Below are 12,349 nucleotides of genomic sequence, written 5' to 3' on the forward strand. Positions count from 1 at the left end.
AATTTAATTTTTTATTACAACAACCGAAATAGTGATAATTCTAATGAATAATAGGTATTTAGTGAATACTTACAATCTTACATAAATTGGCATGGCTTTTTCTATATATTTTCTGCGTTTTTAAACATATATTTCACAATAATAATGAACTTTTCCACATAAGTACTTCACAAAAAGTAGTGAAAAGGCGCGAAATTGAATTGCCAGACATCAAAATTACAAAATATAATCATTTTCACCATGATTTTTCACCTTACTCCGATTTTTGTTAGAAAATAGAGATTATTTTTATTTATTATATTTATTCGATAAATAGTTTGCTAACTTTTCCATTTACATGTTTCAGTAGATGATTAATTTTTTTTAGCGAATATTGGTAAAGGCTCCCCGTTTTTACAGCTGCGTGCACAAATCTTTTTTACCGTACAAACAGTAATATTCTAATGTGGCATCCCTAATCCCGAATTCAAGAACTGTCATTTTCAAAATTGTCTCGTTATTGCATTTTGCATTGGTTGTTTTATTATTTATATTCTCCATTAAAATAAATACCATTATCGTAGGTGAAATTACACAAGATGGATAACTTTCGTTTGGGATTTCGAGAAGTTATTCCTGACCAAACGTTACCGGAACCATGGAAGGAGATTATTCTCAACACCGGTAAGTTTTTAGGTTATCAGCGTCTTATTTCAAATAGCCTTATTATTTTATTCGTAATAAACGTTACATTCCGCCAAAATGTGCGCAATTCCCTGATTAATTGCCACCCAATGATAGCAATATATTATATATTTATGTATTGTTTTCCATATAATTATACTGAATTATTAAGATACTACACTATGGAATTATTGTAAAATTAGTATCTATTTGCCCCTCTACGAAGGAATAATAGTAGGTACCCATATGCATATTTAAAATATTCTATGATAATTTATTTTCAGGCGGTACTCAAAGTACTCTTCAAGATATAAAGTTACCAGAGAGAGCTGGAGGATATTTTTACAAAGATACATCAAAATATTACACAAGGAACCGATTCATATGCTGGTATTTTATTTTTTTGAACCTTTGATTATATAACATATCTTGGGTCTTTTTACTGGTTCTCCGCCACCGGCCGCTGTCATCTGTCAGTGAGCGCAGTGTTGCCAACTGAACTATAATTATAGTACATTTTGGTTCGCGTACTATTCGAAAAGTTACATTTTCGTCCGCGTACTATTAAAAAAGTATAGTACGTCAAAAATACCACAATTTTGAAAAATTTTATTAATTGAATTCGCCGGTTTGGTTAGGGGTGTGAAGCGAGGGACGGTGTATAATATAAATAATATAAGATATCAGTGTGCGATATTAGTCTATGAACGTGGTTTTGCGTTGTATACGTACTCTAAAAACTAACGTGACAGTTAATGACGGCGGCCGGTGTTAGCATTTTTCGGTCGTAAGAGGTGTTATAATTAAGCAGGGCATCGGAATTTCTCGAATTCTCCGTTATGTTTATGTGACAAACAAAAAACTTTCATTTTCTACGCGTCCTATAATTTTTGCCGAAATACTTAAATGGCTTGGACCGCGTACTATAATTCGATGACAAAAAGATAGCTAAAATTCAAAATGGCGACTGACAGATTACGATGACGGAGAACCAGTAAAAAGCACCCATATCTTTTTTAGCACTAAAGCCCTGGTCGGAATTTGGCCGCCTCAAGTGGATTCCCCAAAAAAATTGAAAACTTTATTTTATTTTGTATTTATTTCAGGCGTGTGAGCCAAGACACTTTAGAAGTGGTCGAGAGGTCTTTGGAAGTCCGCTTAAGTGGCGCACGGGTGCGCTGGCGTGGAGGAGGCCCGTTATTGTCTGCGTCGATACATGAGCTTCCCGGACGAGTGCTTTTGCTTGCGGCGTCAGTTTGCTCAGTGCACAGATTTGTTTTTTTACATCCAGATGTCATTCATAAACAGGTTAGTTGCTACTTATTTTTCCAGTCTCTTTGAATGGAATAACGTATAAAAATAAGCAGTGCTCTGCATTATCTTAGTTTCTTAATCAAATTCTCTGTGAAGCTGCCTACAAAAGTAACTGCATACCCATAGAACAGATAATAAATACAATTCTGATAGGCTATAATATACCAATACAGTCAATTTTGAAGCAGGGTTTTGACTGTATGAGTGTCCTACGAAAATGAACCACGCACTATAGACGTGCAATAGTGTGTGTAATATACCAATATTAAATGAGCGGCAATGCATAAACCAAGAGCAGTTGTCAGTGTTTGATGAATGACGTATTCTTGACACATGTTTAAATTTATCCCGTATTCTTCCTTACTCGAGATTAGTTATTTGCTTCTCGTAACCCGTTAGGTATTTCAGTTCCCTGTGCATACATGTGCAATTTTATTGCAACAACACATGACAGTCATTTTACCTCGACACAGCACAAGATATATTTTATTTTACTGATAATATTTTAACACTAGTAACACAAACATGTGTTATAACAAGCTTCAAGACGATCCAATGGATTTCTTAATTATTGTGTGTAATACTTAGCAATAAGGCCCTCCTCCCACGGAGCAACTGAAATCTGACGGAACTGAAACTAAAATTCCAACCAGTATCTAGGTAATGTATTTCAATGGCGGCTCGCTGACGGCGAGACTGGAATCTCTCAGTTTCAAAACGGTTGCGAAGAGACGCGACATGCTAGTCGCGCAGTCTCTCAAGTTTCCAGTCACCGTAAAACAGTGGTACCAACATCAGTAGATTCGGTGAAAAATCATATTTTCTTACCAAAATTGGTAGCATTGCGTAACAAGCGTCATGCTATAAAAACCATAACAACCCAAGACATCAAAAGTACAAGATACACAAAATTGAAATAACATAATTGTATTCGAGTAAACGCAGCAATGTGCGTGTTGTCGGTTTTTGTACAAAACAGCTGATGGTCCACTATGAGGTTATGTGATTATTATTTCAAGTGGGTTTCAGTAGCGCCATGTGCGAAGCATCACATTGGTCAGTTTATGAGTTCCATCACCAACCAGTTCCGTCAGATTTCAGTTGCGCCGTGGGAGGAGGGCCTAAGTCTCTACGGTTGGCATGATACTGCGAATCATCGTGACTGTAATTTTTGCATGAGTGCAGCCTCGATGAACGTAAACTCATAAATTGTAAACAGCAACTAAAAATCTTTCGAATTGATTAATATATTTTAATATGGGTATTTAATAATCTATAATATCAATAGGAAATGGAGAGTGGCCGAGGTCAGTCTTGGTCATTGGAAGATACCAGTCCTTCGGTCCTGAGCGAAGCGTCTTCAGTACAGGTGTCAGATCCCAAACACTTCCATATCATATCACACTATGCCAGCGCAAGTAAGTTTCCAGTTTGATAATATATAATTGAGGGTATTATTTTTCGCTAACCTCCACTTTTTCACGGTACTTTCCTACAAAATGTTAAATTATTAACTATGAAACTTAACTCCTTTCATTATTAAAAATGTGTTAAAACGATAACTTAGAAAGTCATTTACACCCTCATCCAATATATGTATATTTCTAACACAACTGCAGGCCACGATGGTATGGATTTCATTAGTGAATCACATTTTGAGAATTTTTTTATTATTTAAACATAAACCAAATATGACCTCGATTGATATTGATTAGACCTCGCCCATTAGATATGCCCACGATGGCCAAGTGGAAACATCTCGGCTTATAATGTCGTGAGTCCCTGGTTCGAATCCCGAGTCTACCAGATTTACATATTGTTTGGACCAGAGTACTCTAACAAATTCCCTATACTGGATCTACATGATCAGACTGTTTTATCAATGTATATTTTGATCCAGATAATATATTATAACTCGCGATGGCGCGCGGCTTAAGCGTCGTGGGTCTCAGGTTCGAATCTTGGTTCAACTGACAAGTACACATATTGTTTTTCAATTTGTGTATGAATCAGAGTATGGACCTAATAGGTTGAGCAAGTGGCTGACATCCATTTCTCGTAAAAACAAAATCTGTTAACACAAACCTCCACTCTGTGGAGGCCCATATGATCTTATTAGGATCGGAAATGGTCGAAAGAAGAAAGAATACTTCTTCACACTTGAGAATCATACTTTCTTACAACCACACTACAATTTACCATTATTTTTGTGTTCCCTAATGGCAACATAAACAAGAAAAGACCTTTTTTGAGGCTTTGTTTACTGCGCTTATGATGTACCATTATTTCATTTGCGTAAAAGAGGTAATTGAATGTGAATCGTGATAAAATGGTCACCTAATTTGCAATGGGAGTAAACGATGGTGAGAAAAAAAATATTATAAAGATTATAGATTAATAATATAATTAAATGTATCATTGTGTCTTTTTTTGTGTTAGATTCAGTTCCCCCGCACACTTGCGCGATGAGTGTGACCTCCGGAGGTGAGGCGCTGTATGCTCTGGCGGGAGCGGGTGGTAGCGGAGGTGGTGGCGTACTCCTGGTGAGGCTCAGCCCGGCCGGTGCGGCCCATACCACCCTCCTTCGCCAGGAATCCATTGTTCCGCGATTCCTCTCTGCTCTCAGGTATGTCAGTAGGCCACATAAACACTGAATGTAATTGATACTACGGTATGTATCACTGCTTCAATATTATAAACTTTTTATCAGGTTAAGCCTGTTCTACGGTGAATTGTAAGCAGTTTGCCGAGGTCTTATTCATAGAGTTTTTTTATCAGTAATGGTATTACGATGTATAAACATATTGTAAAATAAAATTAAAAAATTACTTACCTGCAATCAAGTTTATTCCATCTCACTTTAACTCATATTTTTATTATTAAGCGCTTCCAAAAACTTTCTCTGTCACACTCGCATGCCAGTTTTGTTCAGACCGTTATTACATATTTTTATTATTTTTGGTTTTTATGAAAATCATCTTATGTAGATAACAATATCCCATATCATGTTTTATATACGTTTCTGAGAGACTCAACCATATTGAACTTTTTGTTTTTCAGGGGTAATAGAAATGAAGGTGACGTGTCGTGTGGCCTAGCATTAGCGGGAGGAATAGGACCAAATTCGGTCCGCCTTTATTCTTTGGGTCGAGATGCCAGACTTCGGGCGTGGTGCTGTGAACGAGCCACTTGCCTCGCTACACATTCTTTGCTACCTGATGATCCTGACACCTACACTCAAGGAGGTATATAGCAGTTACACATATTATAATGATATGTAATTACAGACGGCCCTCGACTTTCGCACATAATTCGTTCCTGAAAATGTGTTCGAATATTGAATGTTCAAAAGTAGAAGAATGTGAAAAAAATATCAAAAAGTGTACTTTAAAATATTTATTTATCAATGGGTATAATAAAGTTAATAAGGCGTATTGGCAATCAGGTGTTTTCTTTATAAACATGTCAAGAGAATTGAATACCACCCTTTTAAGTATTTGAGAAGGTGGCAGGGAGCGGAAGAAAGAGGAGCGACTGCATGGAAGCGCACAGTTTCTGCATTATCAACAAAATCGTATAATCAATATATTTTAAGAAATGTACGAAATAGCGAAAGTAGAACGTTCGAAAGTCGAGTGCCGCCTGTACTTTACCAAAACTATTGAATTCATTGCACACTTGGTAGCGATTGGAAAGCGCTTCAGTGAGTATTAAAAGCCAATAGTTAAAATTTGTCGCAATTAAGTATGACTCCTTTAGCATAGTGGTCTATGTGCGTGGGCGAGATACCTGAGAGATGCAGGTTTGATTCCTATATGTATCTTAATTTTTTCAAAAAAGATTTATTCTATCGATTATAATATATTTTCTCAGAAGTGTTTTCAAAATTATGTATGTTCAATAATTAGAATGTTACATTCTTAAATCTTGTGAATTATTCGTTGAATAAAAAAAATAGTTAATTAAATATAATTGTATGTGAGAGGCCGCGAATTTTTTAACAAAAATAAACCTTTTTATTTATTTATTTTTTGAAATATATTGAAAGTTTATCATAAACACTAACCAATCATTTGCTAAATGTCTCATTATTGGACCAGTATTCTTCCGAATTTTTAATTATTCAAAACAAACGCCGGAGACTGGCATTCTGTCTTCAAAGACAGGCGAATAAGTCCGCATTTTTTGTATGGCCGGCACTGTACGCCCGGCCATATCCGTGAACATGTTCGCTTTAGCACAGAACCGTGTAGTAGTATTGTGTATCTTTAGCCCAGAGTCACATGCTGCGAGCTGGTGAAACGTCGACAGGTGAACTGCTTCTGGGCGTGTTTCTATGCTTTGCACCGGACAGCCACTTCACAGTCTTCAGACTCATCCAAGGAGAACAGGGGGCTGTTCGATTCGTCAGGCTCTTACATCTCTTAGAACCAGAGGTGAATCAGAAATAAATTATTTATTATTTATCAACTAATATTTTTTACATAATATTATAATGAGCACTCTGTGCTACTCTAATATTCAAATTGCAGATAGTATTGGTTAGTTTTTAAAATTCAATGAAACCCTGCCCATTTATGTTATTTAAGTATTTTGACAGCGGTAAACTGTCAGTGTGCAGTGGTCAGCTTTCTGTGTACCGATAATATGATACTTATTTCAGCTACTAAAACCTTAGGATGTTTAAGTATTAATGAAGTTGTCATTGATTATTTGCAGCGCGATCTTGTGGACTTCTCGGTGTGCGGGGGCGGCATCTGGGCCGCGTGGGGCGGGGAGATGGGCGGTACAACAGTCACAGCTTCCACCTTAGGACCCGCCGCATGCTGGAGAAAGGCCTTGCCTGCCCCGCCTCCCGTGCCCCTACTGGCTCCTCAGGCCACCCACACTGACTATCTCGAGTGCCTCTTCAAGCCAGGTCTCTTCCCTCTGGCTGTCATTGCAAAGGCGCTCAGTGTAAGTAGGCCTCGACTAATCTCATTTATGATTTCTAATTCTATCAGCTGTCATAATACATAGTATATTTGAAATTTGTCATCCATCTAAAACAATTTACAGGTTTAAATAGAATACTTTTTTTTATGTTAGATTTACGAACGCAGTGGTGAGAATAGTGTGTTGGGGAACACAACGGTGCGTGACCAGCAGAGCATGCTGGAGTCCAGCATGCTGGGCGGTGACGCGTCAGAGGGTGGCACTGCTACCGCTTCCCGCAGCCTCAGGACTCGGGCTTTGTCTGCAGCGTACGCTGCTGAACAGAGGCATGCTTCCAGAGCTCACCTCCCCCCAGAAGACTTGATGCACAAGTATGTAAATGTTGATTAGTCTACCACCTTAATATCGTGTATTTTCATCCTATTTCAAAGCAAATTGGACATGGTAAGTGTTGATACCAGATGAAAGTCTCCCACAGGAGACTACCTCAAAGGGCGGACCGAACCATCATATTTCCCAAAATACCACAGCCTACGTCCAGTCTTCGCGGTGATCGCAACCCTCGGCCGAGCGGAACCCGTCCCCTTGAAATTCAAATTCGTCAAACTCCCGCCAAAACAGACGCGGTCTATCAAAAACGGCCGCTCGCACCGCCACTAGTCAACCGACAGATGAACATGACGCCGCCTGTCAGTTGAACGCACGCAAAAAGCTCTCTCTTACATCAACCGCCGAACCAACAGCATCGACCGCAAAATCTCTTCTCGCCTTCGCTCGCCTCGGACGCGAAGCCAAGCCAGCATTCCGGACAGCCCGCCAAAAAGACCACATCTGACATCGGCAGATCGCCACGCCGCAAGCACTGACTCGCCTCGGATGCCAAGCATCAATCAGCAGCCCAGCCGCGACACCACGTTGCTGCCCGTCAATTACCAACCGACCGCCAACGACGACAATAACCTGTATCGTATCTGTAACGACTACCCTGCAATACGATGAAATAAACCAGCCTTGACCAAATACCCCGTGCGTTTCTGTCCCCCACCCCCGCTTTGACCTTGACGTTATCACGGCCTGCTATCTCTGCTTTAAACGCGGAAGGCCGGTGATAGTGTGATTGTCAGTCTTCCCATAATGATAATGTTTGAGTACTGCATTCAAACTAGTTCTGTATCTTCTTCTTCTTTTTGGCAACACAACATTATGTGGGTGTTGGTCTCCACCAGTGTCTGCCTTTATCCAGGTTTTCCAAATCTGATTTAACACTATTAGATATAAATTATTTTGTCATCTGTAACTTGTCCTATACTATGTATACATGGCCCAACCCAAGTTGATAGACCGTATGATGTATGGACTTGCATACTATATGTACAGCTCGTTGTATCTCCATCTCCACCCCGACTATATGTCTTGAGAATTTCGAAGAAACCACGCAGCACACTTAACTCAAATGAGCCCAGTACATCCTTCTTTCCATGTTTTTGACCAAGTTTTCGAACTGTGCTTGATAACTTGTCTTATTAGTGCAGGATGCATTTCAAATGTCAGTACGCTGTTTTGGAACATAGCAACTTGACCAGACTTTCTTCACATTAATGGTAATTGTGCTGACGTTTTTTTTCTATAACATTATTATCTACATAATAATATGTAATGTATTATCTTTCATAAAATAAGCAATTATCTTTTAAAAGGGACTATCACAACAATGACTTATCTGCATGAAATAACTAACACTATATACTAATATTTTAGATTCTCATGACTACATAACTATTTCATACTATGAACTACGAGTTAAATGTAACATTGTGTATGAAAATAATGTTTGTGGGATCGTATTTTTGTAAAAATTTCTAACTAAGCGTGTTCGTATTGACGAGGTTTTACTGTAAATGCATTTTCCTGTTTTCACTAGATTGTCAATTTGATTTTTTTAAATTTTCATCAGGTGCTGGTCAGAATTGTACAGTTGGTGCGTGCAATATCTTGAAGGATGGAGAAAACCTCAGGGATTAGTTATGTCAAATCATGTAAGTGTCAATATCAATAGTATAATTTGTGTACATATTAAATGTGAAGAATTGCTGATTTTTCTGATATTATTCAGGAAAATGGTGAATGGTGCGTGTTACTCCGCCGTGGTGGTGTTTCTTTCCTGCGACCCATGGAACTTCTTGAGCACCTGTTTCTTTCTGAGGAAGCTTGCGATTTACGTCCTGAAAATTGTTGTCCAGCAATTGCCCCAGGTATGTGTTTTTCTTCTAAAATATCTCTCTTCTCATTGTGAATTGTTTGTTGGATACCACGGTGGCCACTCAGTCTAAATGACTTTTTTTTCTCTCTAGATTACCTTTCAGGTCATTCTCTCCCAAGGTCTCTGAGGTATCTTCCCAGTCAGTTGATCCCCGAGGGGTATTTTATATCTCTCCAAACGTTGAAATCTGACGAGCCTTACCGGATCCCCTAATCAGTCACTTTCCAGGGTGGTTACGGAATCCTGAGAATTTTTATCATTATTATTTCCACGTAGAGCCCCAATGAGCACTGCGTGTAGGGACTACTCTTGAGTGGTTAAATCAACCCCTGTATATTATACTATTATTTCAGACCTGTCGGTATGCAGAGACGTATGCGCGGTGGTGAGTGCTGCAGGGGCTGTGGGTCGGTGTCTGGGGGAAGACGTCCGGGCCGGCATCAGAGCGGAGCTTTCTTCCGGTCGCACCCCCGACAGCCTGATGCCAGAAGTTGCTGATCGACTCCTGGCATACGGAGACGATGAAGGCCCGCCGGTACTATTTTTATAATTTATCAAAGTAGTCAGTTAATTAAATGACAACTTATATAGATATATATCCCAATACAAATCAACCTGATATTTCATCGAATTCAACCAAATTAAACTTGTCTGGAGAGCCTTTTAATATCTAATAAAATATATTTCTATTGAAAATGTTTAAAAATTACAATAATTGACTTCTTGAGATTCCATCTTTCATCGTGTCTAGCCAAAGGCATAACTTTTATTCTTTAAATAATTTTTTTCTCATTTTCAAAATATTCTAAGAGATTGTGGTAGTATTTCACCCATGCTTCTTTTATAATATATTTCCCATCACTAAACGGTTTCCATTTTTAGCGATTATGTTTGAGGCAAAATATCAAGCAACTGTTATATTTAAATGACTGCCGATAAATTTTATTAGGTTTGTTAATTGTGTATATTTGTTTCAGGCATTCCCACCGGCCGTTATTACAGCGTTGGCAAAAAAACTTTCAACTGTAACTGATCTGGCCCGCGCCATTTTGGCACTTAATCAAGCACTGCGACTCGACTGTATGGGTATGCTATTTGAAAATCTAACTACCATTAACAACATTTGCAGATTAATTTGACTATTTTAGGCTACATATTATTTGATATAAAAAGATAAGAATAATAAATAATATGTATATAGAATATTTTAATCCCTGGATTTGTGTGGCAGAGTGTCATCCATTTATAAAGTTATAGGCTGGGAGTTTCAATCCCGCATCTTGAATTCACATGTTGTTTTTGAATGGGTGTCCTTAAATCAAGAGCTTGGATTTACAATGTTGAACAAGTCGTTTCTGCTAAAAAAATTCATGTTTAAAATTTCACTTCAGAAAGCGGTTAAGAACCACATATCGTCACTCTTCTGGCAGAAGTCACTATTTCAAACTTTACCGTCTGGAAACCTTCTTAATAAATAAACAGTCTTTATTTTAAAGTCATCCTTTTTACGATTACTTAATAAACTCATATGATAGACCATTATTTCAAACATTTTAACAACTTCAAAGTCAAATTTCTGAAAACTAGTATTCTCCAGTTAGTGTGTTCTGCCAGAACAGAGACGATATTATAGAGAATATGAAAATATAATATATATTATGATGCAACTAATACAGTGTTTTTTTTTCAGACGATAGTGAAGAGGAGAATGATGGATACTCTGACATTACCACAGTGTTCAGCAGTGACATGGGAATTTCTTTGGCTACAGAAGCGCTTTATCAGATGGCAGAAGTCAGGTAATTTTGATTGTTCGTTTTTTATTATTACTATATTGCATCGATTGTAAGATGCACCTTTATTTTCAAATACCAATAATAAAATTAAAATAAATCATCTTTTTGTTTCTAATATCACCATTTAGAACACTTTAGTGGAAATGAGAAACATGCGAATTGGTTTTGATTTCTTGGCACTTACACAAATATTGTATTTACATAATTTCAAAACCCTTCAGATATGCATACCTACTAGAAAAAATCTTTTGAATAAAATATGACGCCACTGAATTCACGCCAATGTGCTTTACCAATCTAATTATGACGAAATTAACAAATAGTTTTTACATTTCTGGAATGTTTCACAAAGTATCAATTACCTTAATTACTAAACGGTGTCTTTTGTCGTCCAGTGGATCCGGTTTCGTTTCCAGCTGGGCGTTGTATTTTTTCAAACGATATTTTCTAATATGTATACTTACATATATCGCATCCTCGCAACTAAACCGCCACAAGTCCAAATTTACGTGTTTTGAGTTAATTCATTGTCTATCGTTCATAGTATGTGTACCGAAAATTTCATATCTGTAAGTCATCAAATTCAAGTCAAAACTTCATTCAATATCTAGACATATTTCAAAAACACAGTACAAAAATGCGAATGGTAAAAACTTCAAAGCTGATTTTCTCTGTTTGACGTTTTTTGGATTGTGGCAGTTTAGTTGCGAGGGTGCGATATCTGGGTGTTATCAAATTATGTATTTTCAATAAAGAATGTTACATTCTCAAATCATTTGAATTATTGAATTCAAAAAAATAGTTTATTAAATAATGTATTTATGTGGGAATTGAGTACCTGTGATTTCTACCATTGGATTTATCATCAAATGGAGTTCCTTTCCCCAGCTGCCTTAAACCAGCTTCTTTCCTAATAAATTGGAATTTTGGAGCACTATTTTTATACTCTCTTAGTTTCTCCTGAGGTTTAATGGAATGATAAATGTTAGGACCACCAGCCAGAAGAAAGCATTCCACTTATCATTATTTAACACTAACTTTATGACCATTGTGACAGTACAGTTCCCTATTTGACATCGCGTTGTCTTTTGCAGGTTTTCGATTTGCTGCAATCTCCTGGTGCTGGGATGCGTGGTGAAGGGGAGCGTGAGCCAGAGTTGGCCCGTAGCGGGGCACACGGGGGTCAGCCTGCAGGCTTACAACGCCCTCTGCTGGCTCTGTCAAACTACACTTGGAGAGGCAGATGACCACCAAGCTCTGTGGGTACATTTCTTTTTTTAACCATTGATACATTACGGGGATTGTCAAGAAACTCGATACGATTTCAATTCGAGGGATAGGTAATTGATAATAGGTACATTATTTTATTTTGATACTAATT

The 12,349-nt window shown here is 37.8% G+C and overlaps 2 protein-coding genes across 2 annotated transcripts in view; one reads left to right on the forward strand and one right to left on the reverse strand.

The window, feature by feature from the left end:
- Positions 1-189, reverse strand: part of LOC147063544 (chromosome transmission fidelity protein 8 homolog) — a 29,918-nt gene extending 29,729 nt beyond the window's left edge. The window contains exon 1 of the mRNA XM_085959565.1: positions 74-189. Within this exon, the coding sequence (XP_085815691.1) occupies positions 74-93 (20 nt within the window). The 5' untranslated portion in view covers positions 94-189. The remainder of the gene's footprint in view (positions 1-73) is intronic.
- Positions 190-462: 273 nt separating this feature from the next.
- Positions 463-12,349, forward strand: part of Nup160 (nuclear pore complex protein Nup160) — a 33,225-nt gene continuing 21,338 nt past the window's right edge. Inside the window, exons 1-15 of the mRNA XM_085959921.1 lie at positions 463-663; positions 948-1,053; positions 1,770-1,971; positions 3,266-3,395; positions 4,417-4,603; positions 5,038-5,222; positions 6,250-6,413; positions 6,697-6,933; positions 7,066-7,283; positions 8,867-8,948; positions 9,026-9,164; positions 9,526-9,707; positions 10,150-10,258; positions 10,863-10,971; positions 12,063-12,227. Of these exons, the coding sequence (XP_085816047.1) occupies positions 579-663; positions 948-1,053; positions 1,770-1,971; positions 3,266-3,395; positions 4,417-4,603; positions 5,038-5,222; positions 6,250-6,413; positions 6,697-6,933; positions 7,066-7,283; positions 8,867-8,948; positions 9,026-9,164; positions 9,526-9,707; positions 10,150-10,258; positions 10,863-10,971; positions 12,063-12,227 (2,300 nt within the window). The 5' untranslated portion in view covers positions 463-578. The remainder of the gene's footprint in view (positions 664-947; positions 1,054-1,769; positions 1,972-3,265; positions 3,396-4,416; positions 4,604-5,037; positions 5,223-6,249; positions 6,414-6,696; positions 6,934-7,065; positions 7,284-8,866; positions 8,949-9,025; positions 9,165-9,525; positions 9,708-10,149; positions 10,259-10,862; positions 10,972-12,062; positions 12,228-12,349) is intronic.

The sequence above is a fragment of the Rhyacophila brunnea genome, unplaced genomic scaffold, assembly GCF_057557595.1.
Source record: "Rhyacophila brunnea isolate RB1 unplaced genomic scaffold, BYU_Rbru_1.0 scaffold_9, whole genome shotgun sequence".
Classification (NCBI taxonomy): domain Eukaryota; kingdom Metazoa; phylum Arthropoda; class Insecta; order Trichoptera; family Rhyacophilidae; genus Rhyacophila; species Rhyacophila brunnea.